Raw genomic sequence first — 21481 nt, 5'->3', positions numbered from 1 at the left:
CGCTAATCTGCCTCACCAGGAGGTGGACATACACCTGTTACAAACATTCACCCTCACTAGACGAATAGTCGTGATGTAATCGTGCATCAGCTTAATAAATCTTAGTGCCTTATTCTTATATGCTGCAAATAGGAAAAATTGTTTGTTAAAAACACTCCAGTCAAGCGTGAACTGGGGCGCGTGACTCCATGTGGCGATCCTGTGAGGACAAGCGCGCGCCAAGAAACTGCTACGTCACATGCGCGCCTCCGAGGCGTGACACCGGCTTGCGCGTTCACGTCTCTTCGCTCGCAGCGGCTATCGCGGACAGGACAGGAGACATCACACGCACGTTCCTCCATAAGGTGTCCACGCAGGTTGTAAAAAGACTCGTCGGGAGGCTCCGGAAGTGTCCAGCAGGATTGTCCGCGTCGGTTTGTCCGGTGCTTGATCCAGCAGCAAGCGAGGAGGAGAGGACCAGCCAGGCGGGGGGGGCCATGGAGGGGATGCAGGCGTACGGAGCCGGGAAAGCCGGAGGAGCCTTCGACCCCGTCACCTTCTTCCAGCAGCCTCAGACCATACTCCGCATTGTGTCGTGGGTAAGTGAGACAGCGTACTATTATTAAAGCACATTGTATCGATGACATGTACATATACAGTACATCTACACAACCCTTGAGTTTATCACCAATGTAAGCATGACCTGCAATTATCATTTTAATGGGTGCCGAGTGAGTTGCCAATGATATCCTTAAATTGAAGCCCAGCGGTAAACAAACATGGCAGAAAGATCCAGAAGTGCAAGTGGAGCCTCCCTGGGACATTCCACACTACAGTACTATCATCACAAATGAACATCTTGCTGGATGTTCGATTGTCTTTTCTTTCTGGCTAATGATTAAAGTAAAGATATCAAGGGAGGGGAAACTGGCCCGTACATGAGCCCACCCAGTGTGTACACCCTCTACTTGAACCAGCAGGCTTTGCTACACATCTTAACATGACTATCCGTCAGTCATCTGCAGACGTGGAGCTTTAAGTGTCATCATGTTGTTTTTCTTCAGCAAATATGCTACCCTAGCATGATGTTAAAGTGTAATGTTAGCACTGTAGCATCACATAGCTATGCTAGTGTTGCTAACTTCTGTGTCCCTCCTGTCCCACTCCTTCCTGTTATGTTGTTGTATGTGTCAGCTGGTTAGGTAGATCAAGTACACAATAGACACACACTCTGACGGAGACAAACACAACTCGTTAGCATTAAAGCTACACGCACACGAAACGACGTAGGGCTTACTAAAAACAATTTTAAACTGTCTCAATTCCAGCATCAAGGCTAATACACTTACGATACACCAGGGGTGTCAAAAGTGCGGCCTGGGGGCCATGTATGGCCTGCAGATGTGTTGTAGTATTGTTAGCTTCATCATTATTGCTAAGCAGCGTGAAACCACAACAGCACTACTTTTACAACAGCATTACTTGTAGATCCCAATAAACAATAGATCCCTGCTATTGGCTGGGGTTATGTTCAGAGACCCCCACCTAAAGTCTCTGCTTTTCTTGCATTTTGATACAAAAAAGGTGAGAAATACGACTGAATAAAAAAAAAAAAAACACAATACTGTAGCAAAACACGTGTTGTTCTCGCTGCCACATGGTGTCTTTGGCAACAATTACGTCTTCAATGACGGTAAAAGTAACCTTAAATGTTAATTTTTCCCTTTCATTCATCATTTATATGTATTTATAAATGTTTTATGCATGTAAAACTATCATGTTTTGTGTTTTGTGTTAACATTTTTAAGACTTGCTGTTTGCATTAGTGAGTAAAGATTGACAGAGTCAACCGCTGATGACATCATAGATGGGTGACTGAGCAGACTTCCGCCTGTTTCCATGTATGAGCAAGCTAATGGGATGCTAACAGGGATGTTTTGTCATGAAACTACATTAAGAACACAGTTGGACTCGCGCGGTGTATTAATAACGCGACAAGACGTACACTAACCTGAAAATGTATGCGAACCGAGGAAAAATTTCACCGTAAATTTTTGAAGTTCCCTGACAAACACGCTAACCGAGGATCCACTATATACGTTAAAAGTCCAGTTATGCAACTTCACGTCTTGTCAAAGCATCTTCTTGTTGGAAAATGTTGAGCAAACTGACTTGTGAGACAGCACCCTCTGCTGGATTCATACCCGTGCACTCTTTTTTTTTAATTTTATTTTTTTTAAGTTGCCATAAAAAAATTGTGCCTTACAATTACCGGTAGACTAGTGGGTAGACTAGACTAGTAGAATTGTGGCTCACGTATTGGCGCCACTATAGACTGCGTGCTTTACTTTGACGCTGGGAAAAAAATAATAAGCTTAGGGGGTGAAGAGTCATGTGACGGCCTTAATGAAGCGTGAGTGATTATGTGCGTGATGTGGATTTGTCAGAGTTGGGCGGTTTGCAAGGAATGTGCACTTCCTCTGAGACGATAGTAGCTGTCATATTTGACTCCGTTTGCTTGAACATTTCCCCCTGCAGCCACCCCCAAATGTCACCAGGGCAACAGCGGTAACCATAGTAACAACCCAAGCCTGTTGCATCGTTAACACTATGCAGTCTGTGTGTGTGTTAATGAGCATTGTAGGTGTTAATGTTTTCCAATTGTTTGACCCTCTCATGTTGCTAAACTAAGCCATATCTCTGGTTTGGTCTCATTGGAGGGTGTACCATTCATACGTTACAAGAGAATCCATGTAGATGTTTCCTGCTTCACTTTGGCGGCATGACTCATTGCCGTGAGTAACCACCATTGTCTCGCCTCCTTATTTGTAAAGCCGTCGCTATACAAGTCACAAATGTTGACGTTGGACACGTTTGAGCTGCGCTGCCTTCTGTTGCAATACCGCTTTGTTCCTGTGGAGGTGTGAGTGGATGAGAGTGAGCCTTGTTGATGTTATCTCAGTGTTTCCCACATTTTTACGGACGCTGTGGGAGACAACAAGTGAACAAAAAATATGTTTAGAAATACAATACAGTGTACAATACCACAATCCACACGTATAAAGACCACTAACCCAACCACTGCCCCTGCTAACCAACTCTCTTTCTGATTGGTCACTTTTAAAGTGACGGGTCAGAAAGGAAGGGAGGATTTGCAGGTGCCGTCTATTCAGTGACCGCCTCTAGAGGGCCAAAACAACCACAACCGCGTGTCGAAGGCACACCGAGTGACCACTCGGCAGCAAGCTATGATTCAGAGACGGCGAGCGCGAAGAGAGTGGTCTTTACGTGTGCGGATTTTGACACTGTGTTGATGCCGTACACCCGCTGCTCGATGAGAAGAGCAATACGTTTGTTTTATGTTCATGGGCCTGCAAAAGTGACCAGCAACAGTTGCCAGATTTGTCTTTTTTTGAAAATGAGAATCTACAGAGGTCTGAAAACTCGCTAAATATAGCGGCAAAGATGCTACGTTGGCAACAACAATCCCTCCTGCTACGTCGTCTGATGATTCCATCTACTGCACGCTGTTGGAACGATGAGCTACATTCGCAGACATCCCCGTTATAATGCGTTCATGAGCGAGGGCCAACGGGTAGCGCCAAATGTATTTGTGGCGGGCCAAATGTATTTGTTGCGGGCCAGCACAAGTACATGAATGTATGGGAAACACTGATCAGTTACCTCCACACCTGGACACTGAAAAGAAAAATGGGAGCACGCACTTCATAGAATGACTTCCGACTGTAATTCACAGTTTCTTAATGATATCCAGCACAATTCCTCATAGAAAGACTCAAAATAATCCAACAGTCAAAACTCACCGCACGCTCACTCACCTGGGGCTACATTCTTGTGCGTAGTGAAGACGTGTCACCTGTCTTGCGAGTCATTAATCAAGACGAACACCTTGCACAAAGTAAGTAACAAGGACAACTTCAAATAAGACTGGACATAATCCACAAAGTCAGAGAAATGGGACTCGCAAATGGGCTGAAGCGCGAATGCTCACCATGAGTACCCCCTTAAGTCACATTTCAACCTTCTTAAGCATCATATAAGTGTAAAAAGGACTTTGCTAACAAGCGAGGATGTGTATAGAAGCTGGAGGCTTATTGCAATGTTTTTGTTCTCGTGTTGATCATATTTGATGGGGGTTTTTTTTAGCATTTTGAGGCCTAATACTGTTAGCATTGCAGTGTGATTGCGTGTACCAACGCAAACACATACTGCAGGGCAGCACATTCTCTCAGCTACTTGTAAACGCGTTTTGTTAGCTCTCTCGTGTCGGAATTTAGACACATGACGCTGTTTGCATGTGTGCGTGCTGGCAATGCTACTGTGTGTGTGTGTTATGCTAGGTAGCAATCTGTTTGGTTAGCTCTATCTAGTGCAGGGGTGGCCATTACGTCGATTGCGAGCTACCGGTATATCGCCAAGATATTTTGGGTCGATGGCATAAACGTCACTTTGTAGTTGTCATATGACATCAGTCAGCTGACATTATGCTCCCCTCCTGATTCGCGCTCGCTCCCCCGCAGCATTTCAAGCTACACACGAAGATGCAACTTTCATCTTTATGATTGTGATTATGGATGAACTAACTCAGCGGTAAGATGTCTATATCTATAACTAAAGTTATCTGTTCACTTGTAGCGGCTAGCTACGTAGAAAAAAAGTATTGTTTACTGGCTTGCTTGGCGTCATGAACTCTACTACAGAAATCAGTGTTTTCTACACGTTGGCTTCTTAAACTATTATTTCATGATGACATTAAAAATGTGCCCATTGGTGAAACCTTTTCAATATGTTGCCTTGACTTGGGCTGCATTGTCTTTTGCATCATCATTTTAAATTCTTCCATCCATCCATCCATTTTCTATACCACTTCTTCCTCATTAAGGTCACGGGGGCATGCTGGAGCCTATCCCAGTTGACTTCGGTCGACAGGCGGGGTACACCCTGGACTGGTGGCCAGCCAATCACAGGGCACATATAGACAAACAACCATAGCCAAACCCCCCTCCTCCCTTCCCTGGTTCCGCCGATGGCAGTGAACGGCGTCTGGGTCCCCGACTCCGCTGCTCCTTGGGTTACCAACGGGGGATAGGGCTTCCGGCGTGGGCGGGCATCTTTCCGGTTGTGGGGGCGTCTCTGGGCTTGCCGGTTTGTGGCCCCGTACTCGTCTGCCTTTGTGGGGTGTGATCTCTCGCTGGTCTCAGGGGTTGGCTGTCCTCCGGCCCGCCGGCGCCCTGTCTTTGGCTGGGATTACCTCTCTTTGGCCCCTTGCTGGTCTTCCCAGGGGGGAGGGCTCTCTGGGCTGGATCTTGGGGAACTGATCTTTGTGCTGCCTGCCCCTGTGGGCCTGGTGGCCTTCTGGCGGCGGGGGCTCGGCCTGGCACTCTCACAATACATACCTGTACGTACTTCCCCACATTACTCACTGAGTTAACCAGGGTGTTATTATGTTGTTGGTTTTATTACAGCGACGGTGATATCAGCAGTATGACTATAGTTTTTTTTACAATGATGTGCATTACAGTAATTATCATTCTGTTCACTATCATGGATAATCATTTTCATTACTACAATTATGTGTGACTGTTTCAATGCAGTATTGTCATTGTGATCACTATCATAGTTCATCATTTCATGACTGCTATTATGTGTGATTGTCATTGACAGCATTGTCATTGTGGTTGTTGATATTGTTTTGTCCTTTGTCCTTTGTCCTTATGTCCTTGTTGGTCTTTATAGTTGTCACAGACATTTATTTGCTGATGTAGTTCTGTATGTTTCTGTTGTTCTGTTCTTGTTGTCACAATTGTTGTTGTTGCTGCTGTTGTCCTTGTCTCTTATCTCTCTTTTTTTGTCCCCCTCTCATCCCCACATGTGTTGCAACCAAAAAATGTAAGAACACACACACAAAAGTAGTTTCAACAATTTGCATTCATGTTGTTATGATAGGCTGTACAGTAATATCTCGTTTACCGCAGTTAATTGCTTCCAGACCCGACTGTGATAAGTGAGTAGGATTTCTTATTTATAAATGGAATATTTCCGTAGTTAAAGCATGCAAAACCTGTTTACCACCTTTTTTTAAAACATTATTAGCGCCCTCTAGACATGACATAACACCCTTTTACAGTTGTATTGACCCATATATCCATCCATCCATCCATTTTCTATACCGCTTCTTCCTCATTAGGGTCGCGGGGGCATGCTGGAGCCTATCCCAGCTGACTTCGGGCGACAGGCGGGGTACACCCTGGACTGGTCGCCAGCCAATCGCAGGGCACATATAGACAAACAACCATTCACACTCACATTCATACCTATGGACAATTTAGAGTCACCAATTAACCTCACCTGCATGTTTTTGGAATGTGGGAGGAAGCCGGAGTACCCGGAGAAAACCCACGCGCACACGGGGAGAACATGCAAACTCCACACAGAAATGCCCAGGGGAGAATCGAACCCAGGTCTTCCCGATCTCCAAGCTGTTACTGTGTTGGCCAACGTGCTAACCACTAGACCACCGTGCGGCCCTTGACCCATATACTGTAATAGAAATAATAACAGAAAATAAGACATATAAGAAATAAACAAGACTCGTGCGTGTTGCTGTAAATGTGTCCCTGTGCTAGGGAGCAGAGTGGGGGGCGCAGACAGGAAGTGACATTAGGGGTCCAGAGTTGAGTTTTACAGTACCTTGGGCTGGGTTACGGCTGCCACAGTAACCAGTGTTAGGGATTTTTGTTCCTGTTGTGAAATCCTTCAAACCTGCAATGAAAGTTCCTGCGATCAAGTGTGGTGCTTGTGCCTCTCACCCAACATTGCACTAACATTACTGACACCTCGTGACCGGTATACAATACTACAGATCATCATAGCCTCTTTGAATGCACATTTCTGAATGCCTTATATTTTAGTTCATCTAGCCACTTTTATGCTTGAAAATTCTTTATTTAGGCAAAAAAATTGCTGAAATATTAAATTTTTTTGCAAATAATAGGCCATACAAGCCACCCAGCCTTGCAATGTTTTTTAAGGGTGTATTTTTGTATTTTTTGGCAACCTGGTGTTTATGCACTTATTTGCTGTCTCAGTTCAAATCTCCTATTTATGAATAAAGAGGGGGAAAGTAAATATGTGGGGTTTTTTTTTATCCGATTCATTGCTTAATCAAAAAAATAATCGACCGATTAATCGCTTGTTAAAATAATTGTTAGTTGCAGCCCTACTTTTATGGCTTATATTGTGTGTTAGAAAAGGCTTGATCAAGTGATATTACTCAAACAGAGAACAAAAATCAGCAACAGTATAGGTATGAGAAAAACGGACTCATTTACTTCTTTATGCATGTGGTATAGTTTTATCAACAACGTAGTGGCAGCTAGGCATCATAATAGTGAAGTTTGAAGTGCTCAGTTAAGCGTTGAAACCTGACTGTTTCAGCTAATGGCTTGTTGTCGTCCCGTGGGAGTTTCCCGTTCAAATGGTTTGGTTTGGTTTAGTTTTATTTGAACATGAAGGTTACGATGGAATACATCTCATGAATCATCCTTTCACAGTTCCACGTGTCCAAAAGGAGTAGGAAGAAGCAAAGCTTATTTAATCCTACCCCCCATCTATTCCACATCGAGTACAGCACCTGTTGTTCACTTCCTGCATTCCATCTCATATTTTCTAGAATAATCAGAGTAATAATAAATAATAAATAACAGTAAGAAGACAAAAAAACTATATATATATATATATAAATAAAAAAACAAAACTAAAAAAATGAGCCTGACAGAACAATCATTGTGATGATCAAGACTCTTCTGCCTTGTATTTAGCAAACATCAACTGCTTGTATTGTTTTTTGAATGTGCTCATCTCTGTACATTGTTTGAGTTCCTTGAAATGCTGTGGGTTTTCAGCGTAGTTTTCAGCGTAGTTCTCGCGTATAAATGTTTTAAGTTTAATTTTCCTCTAAGATCATATTTCTCCTCTCTGATAGAGAAATACTTTATTAGGTTTTTGGGTAACAAGTTATTATTAACTTTATGCATTATTCTAGCGGCTTGAAAGAATACTAAATCTGCTAATTTTATTATCTGTGATTTTGAAAATAAAGGGTTTGTATGTTGTCTATACTTGACATTATGAATGATCCTCACCCATCTTTTTTGCAGTACAGTGAGTGAGTGAAGATTACTTTTGTAATTATTTCCCATATCTCCACACAATACATGAAATATGGTAATACTAAGGAACAGTACAGAGTGTGGAGTGATTTTTGGTCAAGAACATATTTTGCTTTATTCAATATAGAAATATTTCTCACCACCTTTTGTTGTATATATTTAATATGAGATTTCCAACAAATTTTTTCGTCTATTATGATCCCCAGGAATTTATATTCTTTCACTTTTTCAATGTCTACTCCGTCTATTTGTATTTGGTCGTACGTATCCCTTCTGTTATTTCCAAATAGCATTATTTTAGTTTTACTTAAGTTCAAAGATAATCTGTTTCTGTCAAACCATGATTTTAAGTGGTATCATCCACAAGTGATACCAACTTTAAGTCCTTTGTTACTTTACAAATGTCGTTGATATACAAATTGAACAGTTTTGGTCCCTATATGGACCCCTGGGGTACTCCACACGTGGTTTATAAACTCCCAGATGTACAGGGTCAGGCAAAATGATTTGACACATTTGTAGGTTAAATAAAAGGCAAATAAAGTAAAGAAACAAGAAAGTGTTTTTATTTTTGAAAAGTACATACAATGCCATTCTGTTTCATTATGTTTTAAAAATTAAATCAGTCAAATGGGATCCATTATTGTCCACACACTCAAAGCAAATCCAGTAGCTGTGAAGTTGGTAACCCATAACAAGATGGCGTTTCCAGCTGGTACGGGATCATGTCTACCAAGATTAAAGTGCAAACAGAACGCTCCTTGTGTTGCAGTTACAGATTCGTTTGTTTTGATAAACGTTTCCACAATGAAAGCGCGATGCTCACCAGGCCAATTCATGGCAGCAACTGATAAAGAAACGAAAAACAATGGCATTATAAAGAAACAAAGCAAAATGGAATTATATGAAAAAAATGGCATTATATGTACTGTTCGAAAATAAAGACACTTTTTTGATTCTTTACTTTATTTGCCTTTTATTTAACCTACAAATGTGTCAGATCATTTTGCCTGACCCTACATATTCTCCTAGCTTTACAAATTGTTTCCTGTTTGCTAGATAGCTTTTAACCCAATTCCAAACTAATTCTCTAATTCCGTACCTTTCTAATTTTGATATTAAAATATTGTGATCAATTGTATCGAAGGCTTTTGGCAGATCCATAAATACTGCAGCTGCGCGACGAGATTGTTCGTATTAAACTTCCCCGGTGCATAGCATAGCATGCTTGTGCATAGCAAGTTTTGCACTCAGCTACAACGCCTTTTTGGAGCTACAACATTGGATATTAGCTAAGCCCCTAAAAGCTTTACATTAGTATGTAACTTTGCCAAATTGCTATCATTATCTGACAACAAACTAGTGCGCGTCCGTGTGTTACGTGATGCTGTTTGTACTATGCTATTTGTATGTTGGCATGTTGGCGCCCTCTAGGCAGCTGGAGGAACGCACTGTGTAATATTCAAGGACAATCAAGGACTCTCGTCCAACCCTTGATTGCTTTTGTCGACATGGTCGTGTATTTTTGTATTTTGAGCTGTGCAGTAATCCTTTGCTTCCATTAGTAGAGGTCAGGTGAAAGCGAGGACGGTCACATGATCCCTCAGGCGGACGATGAGGCTGCTTTACAAACTGGACTGGTCTTTTTTGCTTTTGGGGTTTTTTTTGGCCATGTGAAGCTTTTTGAATTAGCTTAAGTTGTGCCAGTCACTGCAAGTTATGCAACCCTCTAAGTCATGACTCACCTCATCCAAACGGAAGCAAACGGTGAAGGAGAGCTTGATTTATAGGAGACGTCCATGCAAGGGTATCTGTCTCCTTGTTCCTTCTCCTTGATCCTTGGATCGTACATTACCGTGCTGTCTAAGTCCACACCTGTCCCATTATATGAGGGGGCGCTGCCATGGAGGCGGCAGCAATCAGGTGAACATGCTCCCTTTCGCACCTCCACACCAATCATACGTCCTGCCTTTTATTGATTGGTTTACAGCATCTCTCTGAACACAAGTTTTGGGACATGTTTCCAGTGTTTCCCATATGTTCATTTATTTGTGTTGCCCTCCCGCGAAAAAATATGGACCACCACATATAGATCACAGTCCTTTGGGAAACTGTACTGTATTCTACTTATACAGTATATTTCAAATGTTGATAATGGAGGCTTGGTGCTCCCATTGCATCTATGTTTCGCTCTTATTTGAAAAGAAGTTGGGAGGGGGGGGTTCTACGGCACTGCAACGTGAAAACATTCCAGTCCACTCCAGCGGGCGCTTTGCCGCCATTATCTCCACTGGAGTGTGTCTGATGGGATCGTGGTTCCAAAATGTACCAACTGATGGGGCGATTATGATTCTTGTGTAATATTGTTTTATTAAAACACGTCTTCCAATGACATGTAGCGATGAGTCATGGCAACACAACTGCATTCCAGCTAGTGATATTATTAGTTACCACAGCATTAGGGGTTTAGGGGTATGCCGTAATCAGTTTTACTTCAGTTTTAAGGTTTAAGGTTGGCCACTTTTATACATTTTGTGCATTAAAGATATAAAAACAATCCAATGTCGGTCAGTATAATAATATACAGAAAACTCACATTTCGGTTTGATTTGATACTTTTTCAATACAATTTTTCAACACATTTTTTCAATACAAAAAACAATTTTTTTTAAACTTGTGTTTTATTGAAATAATCAACATTTCTTTCAACTCAAAAGTACAGTTTTTAAATGAAATGTATTTGGCCGCATTTTCTCAATTGTCTGCTTGCTACAAGAGAGCAACAGCAGCGTACGCTTAAAAGTCAGAACCATATCAAACAAAAACAGCACCTTGTAATAATAATAATAATAGTAATAATAATAATAATAATAATAATAATTGTGTTCATTGATTCAATATTATATCAATCAAACTGTCATGTTATTTCCACAGTTCATGTACACATCCAGTTTGGTATTAAACGTTACAAATACAGTAGTACCTCGCATAACATAAACCTCCTTTTACATAAATCCCACTGAACATAAATAATTTATGTAAAGTTTTTGGATCGTATTACAGAAGAAATTCCATATAACATAAAGCGTCAAGTCAGTGCAAGTCTTTTTTTTTCCTATCAACTTTATTAATGCCTCAAGTCGGTGCAAGTTCAGACTAACACTTGGTGACGCCTTCTGACGCGTCACGCTCTCATTGGCTGATTTTTGGGGCACCGCCTATGCTCTCACCTCATTGGCTGATTATCGGGGCACCACCTACGCTCTCATCTCATTGGTTGAGTTATACAGCACGTACGTGAGTTTGTGTGAGAGACAGGCTTCTCCCTTCAACTTCCTTTCCTCTTCGTAGTTGCCATTAAACTAACTTATGAACAATTAAGTTAAGTTACAAATTAAAATTTTGCACACAGCATTATCGTGTAGCACGTGTGCGTTTGTCTGTGAGACCAGCTGACTCTTAGACTCTTTGAGTCACGTTTCGACTCAGGCTAGTCCTCCTCTTCCTTCCTGCCTCCACTTGCGCTCCTGATCAAGACATCTCGTGAACGGTAGGATTGTTTTTGTTTTTCAGTTTTATTCATTTACAGTAATCTTATTTATTACCTTATTTTATATTGGAATGTTACTGTAAAAAGTTTATGCTAACGTTTTCTTATATTTTCCCACCATATTTGGTGGGCTTTGAATATTTTGAAGTGCCAAAGGGGTGAGTTTGGGAAGATCGGATTAGGCTATTTACATGTATTTTACGCTTCGTATAACATAAAAACCCTATAACATAAAGGTTCTCGGAACGGATTATTTACGTTGCAGGGGCATCTACTGTATAAAATAAAGGAAAACAATTATCAAAATGACAATACAGCCAAAGTCAAGGCAACACGTAAAAAACCTAAATCTATAAGAATATTTTTTTTTCCAATCTATCATAAAATTAAAAAAAAAAAAAAAAAGTAAGTATAGAAAAAACATATTTCTGTCACGGCTCAGTTGACTTGTTTTTAAAGGAACTAGCATCTACAAATGCTATGAAGACTTTAATGGTATGCATCTTACCGCTGACTTATTTCATTTGGAATTGGGAACATAAAGATGAAAAATGCAAGGATTTTGTGGGCACTCTGATGTCAGCTGACTGATGTCATGTGACGGGATACAGTATCGTTCAATTGCTGGGAATATCGAATCAAGACCACTGTATTGAACAGTTTGATACAGTTACATGTATTGTTGCACCCCTAATTAATAACTATATAAACTTTGTGCTATAGGTGACAAAGTAAATGAGTGTAATATCGAATAATATCTTATTTATGATGAATGAAGCCAGATTATTTTTATAATACAGTATACACTCCTGATCAAAATGTTAAGACCAGTTGAAAAATTACAAGAACGTACATTTTGCACTGTTGGATCTTAAGGAGGTTCTAAATAACGCTTCAAAATGCAATAAGAAGAAATGGGAGAGAGACAAATGTTTTGGAATTAATTGCAGACAAGCATTATAGTGAAACAGGCTGATCAAAAGTTTAAGAGCACAGCCCTTAATAGGCAAACTTAATAGGCAAAATGTGGATTGGATGTGATTTAGTGTCAGGTATTCACACTGTCATGATCTCTTGATGGCAACGGCAAAAAAGCCTTCTCTCTTTGAATGGTGTGATGGTTGAGCTGCATATGCAAGGCCTCTGGCAGTGTGCCATTTATGCTGAGGTCGGACGCAGTAAGACAGTCATTTCAAACTTCTTCCAACATCCTGAGGATTTGGAGGAAAAAAAGTCAAATGGTAGACCCAGAAAAATCCCATTGGCTGTCCATCAAGACACGGGACCATCCTCGGCCCAAATGAAGGTTGTTACTGGTGCCGAGTGCAGTCCAATAACCATCAGATAGTATCTGCCAAAGAAAGCTGCCAAAGAACAAACAAGATGTTCAAAGGCATCTTCTCCCTCAACGTTTGCAATTTGTAGGAGAGCACCAAACATGGGACACTGAAAGGTGGAAGTAAGTGTTATTCTCTGATGAGAAGTAAACGTAACTTTGACCGTCCTGATGGCTTCCAACATTACTGGCATGACAAGGAGATCCCGCCTGAGATGTTTTCCACACGGCACAGTGGAGGGGGTATTTGGGGGATGGATGGCAAGGGAAGTTTACAAACATGGACATCAGTTCCAGACAGTGGACACCCTCCGTGAAGACATCTTCACCACCTGCAGCAACGTTCCCACTAGCCTCCTGGAAACACTGGCATCAAGCATGCCCAAACCAGCTGATTAAGAAAAATGGTGCACCTACTCATTACTGACTCCTTTTTCAACATTTAATACTATTTTGGGTGGGTTTGATCTACGGTTTAAAACCTTTGATCAGCTGATGAGCAGCCTAGTTCAGTTTAATGTTTGTGTACAATAAATTGATTACTCAAAAGTTTTATTGCCTCACTCCCCGTTCTTTTTTCAACAGTGCAAAATGTAAATTCTTGCCTTTTGTCAAATGGTCTTAAAATTGTAATTGGGAGTGTATGTTTATGTGATAGGGAAAGTCCTGGTGTGTTGGAAGGCAGGGTTGAGAATGTTAAAATGTGACTTGAAATATAGCCTGAACAGGTAACAAAGCTTTTAGTTGGCCACAATTTCACTGTGGAACAGATGATTTTTATTTTCATTACCTTTTTTTTTCACAACCCAGCCTTCAGTGCTTTCAGCCGCTGAGGTGTGGTAAAACTGCAAGGTAAGGCCATCGCAGCTTTGTCACTGGGTGGATGGTCAGTTCTAATAGAGGATTAGTGTGGCATACAGTGTGTGAATAGCAGGGCGGCACAGGGCCCGACTCAATTGTCCGCTTGCTACAAGAGGCCAACAGCAGCGTCCTATCATTCACCAGCACTGATATGATTTACACTGAGCCAGCTTGTCACGTGTGTGTGTGTTGCTTGTGACATTCACCTGCATTTGAAGGAAAACAAGCAGATTCAGTCAAGTTAAGATGGTGGAAGTCAATGGCGGGTTCAGGAAAGTAGCACACACACACACACACACACACACACACACACACACACACACACACACACCCTCTGATGGTCACAAGATGAGAGGCCCACGTGTTATCCTCCACAGGGCCACCTTTCATCACTGCCGGGAGTCTTGTGATTTGTTTTTACAACCTCCCACGTCGACAACCACGCCCACCTACACACACACACACACACACACACGCACACACGCAAAAGTCACATGCTGCGCTTAATGAGGAATGTTCTGCGGCGTCGGGTTTTACCTCCGCCAGGCACAGCATGATAGCGGGAGTTTACTTTTGTTTGTTTATGGATTATACAAAAACCTGCTCAAGGTAGAGAATGTATCAAGGCAGAAGGCACTAAATATCAAGAAGGTTTGGATACAGGTGCACTTTTTTACTTCTTAACCATTGAAACACCTGGCATGAATGATAAAAGCAGGAGGTACCCTGCTAATGCTGCACGCAGTGTCCCAAGTCTGGTGCTATGTCTGAAACGGAATACTTCCGTCGATCCACTTCAATCAGTATACTGTGTTTGGTAGAGCCCTGAATAATAGTAGACGCGCGAATAATGGACCAAGCCATAAAAATGACACTCACTGCCTCACACGCATTTTAAAGTATAACATTGATAGATACTCGCCACCAATGAATGATAATGTAAGATGATCCATAAAACGGGTGGAGTCGGCGTCACAGCCTAGACTTTAGCCTCATTGTCAGGCTAGAACTACAACCGTGCCTCCGTCTGTGTCTCCCATTAAAGCAACTAGCGCCGGGTTCGTCCCAGCGGGCAGTCCGAGATCATGCACCCGTTTCTCCTACATCGTCCTGGGGTGTCCAAACTTTTTCCAGTGAAAAATGAAAGGATGCAACTTTGCCACTTTGATATTTTGTATGGCAACACATGTAGACATGCCAAGACGTTATATATATGTCAAGATAAAACTGCATCTCAGCTTTGTCCTATAGGTGAAAAAGCCTATTATTAGTATCAACTTCACTCTTTTTTTCCCCATTTTTGCTGTTGTTTTTTTTTTTCATTTTCCAAATATTTTATATATTATTACACTTTGATCTCAGTAAACTTTTTTTCAGTATTATGACTTATTATGACTTATTATAAATATTATTCCCATAATATTTTGACTTTATTTTCATAATATTATAACTCTTTCCCCAGATAATACTATAACTCTTTTCCAGAAATGACAACTTTATTTTCTTTCGTTTGTTTCTCATAATATTCCAACTTTTAAAAAAGAACAGATTTTTCTTGAATATTTCAACGATATGGTACTAAAAATGACATTATTTTTCCTCACAATGTTTTGATTTTTGTATTCTTGTAAAACTGTGCCTTTTTTCTCATTAGAATACAACTTTTTGTTTTAATATTTCAACTTTTTTCTTGTAAAATTACACCTGTTTTTTTCGATTTCTGCTGTGTTTTTTCCCTACTGTTTCAATTTTTTTCTTCTTTTAATATTATGACTTTACTCCCATCATATTTTATTCCCATAATATTTATACTTTTTCCCCAACCTAGTTTTCCAAAAATTACAACTTTTTGTTGGTGTATTTGTCATAATATTACGACTTAAAAAAAACTTTCTACAAAAACTGTCTAAAAAGCAACTTTCAATTTTTTTTGTAATTATGTCTTTATTCCCATAATATTTTGACTTTATTCTTATAAAATTACAACTTTTTCCACAACCTAATTTTCCATAAATGACAACGTTCTTCATTGTTTTGTTTGTTTCTCATAATATTACAACTTTAAAAAACATTTCCTTTAATATTTCAACTTTATGCTATTGCTATATGCTTTTTTCCTAGCGATGTCCCGATCCAATCCTCAGGTTTGGGATCCGCTGTATTTTGAAGATGGGATAATATCGGCTTCTGCCACGAGGTTGGGACGATCCGGTTACCGTATAACGTTCGTAACTCTGGGCCACACTCCAACATTGTTGCTGCGGCAGTGCGCCTCAAAGCTGGTAGTCACTCGACTTCCGCCACCCGCAAGAAGAAGAAAACACAACACCACTATGCAGACATGTCCACGTTGTACCGTGGTGAAGTTAGTTTTGCGTTGGACGTTGGTTATTCGGCACCATACCTACAGCGGTAGTTCGCCCTCACTGTGTCCGGACTGCTGTGTCATGGTGCAGGGAGCTTGCACGGGAAGCAGTGGCGGAGCTACGTGGTGGCCAGTGCTGGTCGTGGCCACCCCTGGTCACTCTCCGGCCACCCCGCTGGCCATTTAGACATTTCAAGTATCAACTTATTGCCACCCCTGTGTGAGTAATGGTCTCACCTTGGCTCCCCCAATGAAAAATTTCTGGCTCCACCATTGACAGGAAGTGCTACTCTGATCGCTGGTTGTTGTTCATACTAGGGACCGTCAATAAATAATTCTTGCGTTGAAGAGAGTTTGCAAAAAACATGTCATATTGTAAATCACACCACTAATTGATCTCTAACCATGTCAAATGATTAGTCCCACCCTAAAAGTATTTAGCGTGCACATTTTTTCCAATTTGATCTTTTTTTGGATGGACTTTTATTGGATCTTTTATTGGATTAGGGACCTGACTCACAGAGGTTTGTTACAGAAGCCAAACAATATTGTTGTTGATGCTGTGTAATAAAAAAGTCAATTCAGCAATACTTGGTTGCATTATTTTTATTGCTTTGGAGAGCTATTTTTATAACCATATTCAATTCCACAAACTCATTTTTGTAACAAAAGCTTATAAAAAAAAAATAAAAAGGATCGGGATCGGATCTGCAAGACTATAAAAAAAATATTTGATCGGATCGGAAGCCAAAAAATGTGGATCGGGGCATCCATAATGTTACTTCATAATTTTATGACCTTATTCTCATGCAACTCCAACTTTTAAAATTACTGCAAATTTTTCCATTTTTGCTGTTATTGATTTTTTTTTTTTAGTTTTGTTGTTCAATTATATTTTTAGAATGTGCCACGGGCCAATTAAAAAAAAAAAGTCACATGGCGCAAATGACCCCCGGGCCGCACTTTGGACACCCCAGATATAATCTATACTATACTGTTGTATATTAATGTGTTCACCTCACTGCACGTTTTCAGGATGAATTGTAAGAAAGCTGACTGAGATGGGTTTTCTGAGAAAAATAGCCTTTCTTATATTTATCTGAATTTATCCATCGCACAATACAGTCTATATTATGTCTTATTTATATCTTGTGTCTTATTTTTCTGTTACGATGCCTACTATATTGGGTAATCGGACTGTAAAGGTGATTATAGGGGTGTATTTCATGTCTAGAGGGTTCTAATCATGTTAAACCATATGTAGAAGGTGGTAAACAGGTTTTCTATGCGCTAACAACAAAATATTCCATTTATAAATAAAATCTACTTTGTGGAAATTTGTTTGTCACGGACGGGTCTGGAACCAACTTACTGCAATAAACGAGGGATTACTGTGTATCGCATGTAAATCCGTGTGTAACTATAATGCTGTATCGTCTTTATATTTTGTAAAATGCACTTGAAAGAAAAAAAAGAAAAAAACAGATCAGGTTTGCGAGACAATAAGAAATACCAGGTTATCACGGTTGTCAGCCAAGTTTTTATTTACATTTGACAGGGAGGTGTTGAGTCCGGGCCTCGGAAGCTTGGGATCCTTTTGACTTCTCTGCAGTCTTGAATGCAACACAACTACTTAGTATACAAAGTACAGTTGTTGCAGTTGCAGTACAGTTGCAACATAGAAAGGAACGCTACACCGAGCGTTAACTTTTCCAAAACAAAAACAAAAACACAGCAGCAGTGGCGTCAGCTCCAATATGTAGCGTTACCTTTCGCTAGAGGCATGAGGCATTGTGAGCGAGTGTGTGGTGAAGCTAGTCGCTAGCCGGCTAGTAGCTAGTGGCAGTGTTGCCAACTTGGCGACTTTGTCGCTAAATCTGGCGACATTCCAAACCCTCTTGGTGACATTTTCTCAAAAGCGACTAGCGAGAAATGTAGCTACTTTTTCTGGCATCGTCTGAGAGTTTTCTGGTATATGGGGACTTAAAACTGAAAGCACGCATTGGTCTGCAGTTTGTGTTCTCACTGAGCAGCAGCGGGTGTTCCTGAGAGGTCCGCCCCGCCCCAAAGCAGTCACAAGCGATCAGTGCACTGTCAGCTCCTGCTGCACACTGAGAGTATCGTGGAGCTCTACGCCTCCATGAATCACGCATGCTCAAGGCACTGTGCCGCCGGGGTGGATCTCACCCTGTTTTACAGAGCGGGATCTAAAACGTAAATGTTTTTTAATCTTCATTAAATGACTCCTCATTACACTCAAGGCTCATTGGTACTCGGTCACTTACCTGCCAGTGTGTCAGAATGTGTGATGGAGCGTGTGATAAATAAACAAGTAGTCCTAACTACAAGATAAAAGGTGGAGGCGCCTACAGCCTCCACCTTTTATCTTGTAGTGCGGATGTAATTATTATGCTGTCCAGACTTTGAGAGGCCAATTTCAAATTAACAAATTAAGAATCAAGTTTATTTATAGTTCTAAACGTAATTAAGTTTTTTTTCCTCACTTTTTTGTCTCTCCTATGAGGTTCTGCTTTTGTCCTACAGTATCTGTTACAACATCATATGCAAATAATTAGCTGATGACATCTAGCAACTTCTGGCAACATCTAGGACAGCCAATAGCTACTTATCTTACTGAGGAGTTGTGCAACAGTGGCTAGTGGCTAGCCAGTGTGGCGTGGCAAGGTGTTACTATGCCACTAACATACTGTAGTTCTTCAGTGTAACAATGTTAATAGCAATAATAATAACAATGTTGCTGTAGCTTGGTTAATGTGCAGGTGACTTTATGTAAATGCAGCGTTGTTGCCAGTTTTTGGAGGTTTTTGCAGAAGGCTTTATAGGCGGCATAGGTGCGTCCCATTACGTGCATTCTTAGCTGCCTCTTGTGAGCTGTTTTTATATCTTTACAATGCACAGAAAAGAGAAAAACATGTTCATGCCTCACATGAGGATTGTGGATGATGGACAAAATTCCCCAAAAAAGGGCATTTTTCCTTTAGTAATGGATTAGATCCAGTTTTTCTTTAACTCTGAACACCTGATGTCACTTCCTGTCCATCCCCCTTCAGCTCCCCTACCACCGGAACACATTTACAGCAGCACACACGAGCATGAGTCTTATTTATGTCTTAAAATTTGAATGCTATCCACTATTTTGGGTAATAGGAGTGTAAAGGTGACTATTGGGGTGTTGTTTTATGTCCAGAGAGCTGAAATAATGTAAAAAAATGTATTTAGAAGGTTGTAAACAGCTTTTCTGCATGCTCTATATTTATACTGTATACATCTATCTATAAATAGGGAATCCTACTTCACAGAAATGCGCTTATTACGCCTGGAAGCAATTAACCACAATAAACGAGGGATTTACTGTATTACTACTTACTACTCCATATTTGTAAGAAAAAAACCAAACACACAAAACAAAAAATGAAAGCCAATGTTTGACGTGCATTTGAAGGACACACTCCACCATCAGCCCTCACAAAGGACGTCTAGACTCAAGCAGGAGAAGAAGAAAGCGAGTAATTCAATCTGGACCATGTGACAGCAAACACAATTGTGAGCCAGAAGACGGTGGGGGCTCTAAAACCCAACTAACTAGGTCATGCCAGAACCAATCCTTGTTTGTGTGCTGCGTCATTGAACCCGGCAGAGAATCAAGAGTGGGATAGGAGGAGAAAGTCCCTTCTGGTGATTTTATTTCCCAGTCGGGTTGAGCCAGGAAATGAAAGTATGTCACGTCAGACACAAACCCGAATGCTGGAAATCAAAGGGAACATTTAGAAGGAGAGCGAGAAAAGTAGTCCAACACTTTTTACTTTCGTTGACACACGTGGCCGACATTCAGTGGATAGAATGAAACTGTGGTGTTCCTCAAGGCTCACATGTAGGCCCCTTACTCTTCCCACGACAGCTGTGTGAAAGTCATATATGTGAACCACTACTTTTCTCTTAGAAAAACCACACTTTGAGCAGTGCTTCAGTTGAACTCCCTGGAGCTCCAGTCACGATACTTCAGGATTTATCTTTCTCTTTTGTCCTGTACTGTATGTACGTTACATACATTTATTGGCGACTGTCGTGTGACTGCTTTGTGTCTTTGTGACGACAATCTCAAAGCTTCAGCCGCTTGCTTTAAACGCCAGCTGGTTTGTCTCAAGAGCCGGTAATGGAGGGGTGGGGAGCCGTGATGGATGCGGGAGGCGATGATGCAACCTCTCTATAAATAGCGCCGCCTCCGCAGCCCTGCCGCCCCCGACCCTTTCCTCCTCCAATCTCATTCTCCCCGCTTGTCTTCATGGGCCCTTCTTAATGAGAAAGCTTGCAGGTAAATGTCCTCTGGTGCGCCGTGAGGAAAGGAAAGGCAAAATGTGCGTCACGTGGGTGGTTGAGGAAGATTCACCGCCTGCAGTGTTGACTTCAGTGATGTTTGGAGGCAACTAGCCACTGATGCTAGTACCAATGTCCCACACGGTACACATTAAGTGAGGGACAGAAAGTTTGACTGCCTCGTGATCTAGTAATTTGTCTACTTGGGAAGCAAATCATGGATAGAGATAGTGCCAAGGAGAAGCCAGAGATTGAAAAGCATCTTCCGTGGTTAAAGTCTCACATTTATTCTTCCGCTTCTTCTTATTCCCTCTCATCTTTTGTCTGCTAACTTCTCCTTCACGTCGCAACCAATTCAAACCAATTCAACATCAAAATGTTCAGCTCATTCAGGACAAAGTGGCATTCAGACTTTTCCTAATATTCCCACATTTTGTGTAGTTTCATATTTTCTGTGAAAATGTTCCAGTTGAAAATGAATGGGCAATTTATTTGGCGCCCCCTACTACTACCCCCATTCTGCTGATTCTACAGAGGTCACATGGCTCAGGTGGTTGCTTCCAAATCCAGAGGTTGCTGGTTCAATTCCTGTGTAGATCTTTATCATGTTGTATAAAATGATATCATGTTAGACAGAAGTCACTGTTCCCTGATCGCCGCAACCTGTAGACTAATTAGGGGCGGTGGCCAAACTGAGGAGAGAATGAATTCTGATTGTTTGAACCGGGGAGACACCCCATTGGTTTATACATTTCAACATTTCGTCTGCATTCTTACTTTCCAACATTTCAATTTCTGCTGTTTTCAGTCTTCTAAAAACGAATGAACAAATAAAATGGTATGCACTACTTGTGAAACGTCAC

At 41.1% G+C, this 21481-nt stretch overlaps 1 protein-coding gene across 4 annotated transcripts in view; it reads left to right on the top strand.

Moving 5' to 3' along the window:
- Positions 1 to 237: 237 nt before the first annotated feature.
- The window catches only part of LOC129182446 (synaptogyrin-1-like), a 41492-nt gene continuing 20248 nt past the window's right edge, over positions 238 to 21481 (top strand). For 3 of the 4 annotated variants that reach the window (XR_008570642.1, XM_054778584.1, XM_054778583.1), the window contains exon 1: positions 239 to 578. Coding sequence is in view for 3 of the 4 variants with exons in the window: in XM_054778584.1 (XP_054634559.1) it covers positions 477 to 578 (102 nt within the window). In the remaining variant the exon portion in view is untranslated. Of the gene's footprint in view, positions 579 to 21481 lie in introns of all 4 variants that reach the window. The other variant, XM_054778586.1, reaches the window with a different exon arrangement.

This window comes from Dunckerocampus dactyliophorus, chromosome 6 (genome assembly GCF_027744805.1).
Source record: "Dunckerocampus dactyliophorus isolate RoL2022-P2 chromosome 6, RoL_Ddac_1.1, whole genome shotgun sequence".
NCBI lineage: Eukaryota > Metazoa > Chordata > Actinopteri > Syngnathiformes > Syngnathidae > Dunckerocampus > Dunckerocampus dactyliophorus.
Note: the sequence above shows the minus strand (reverse complement) of the source record. Positions and strands in the feature narration are given on the sequence as shown.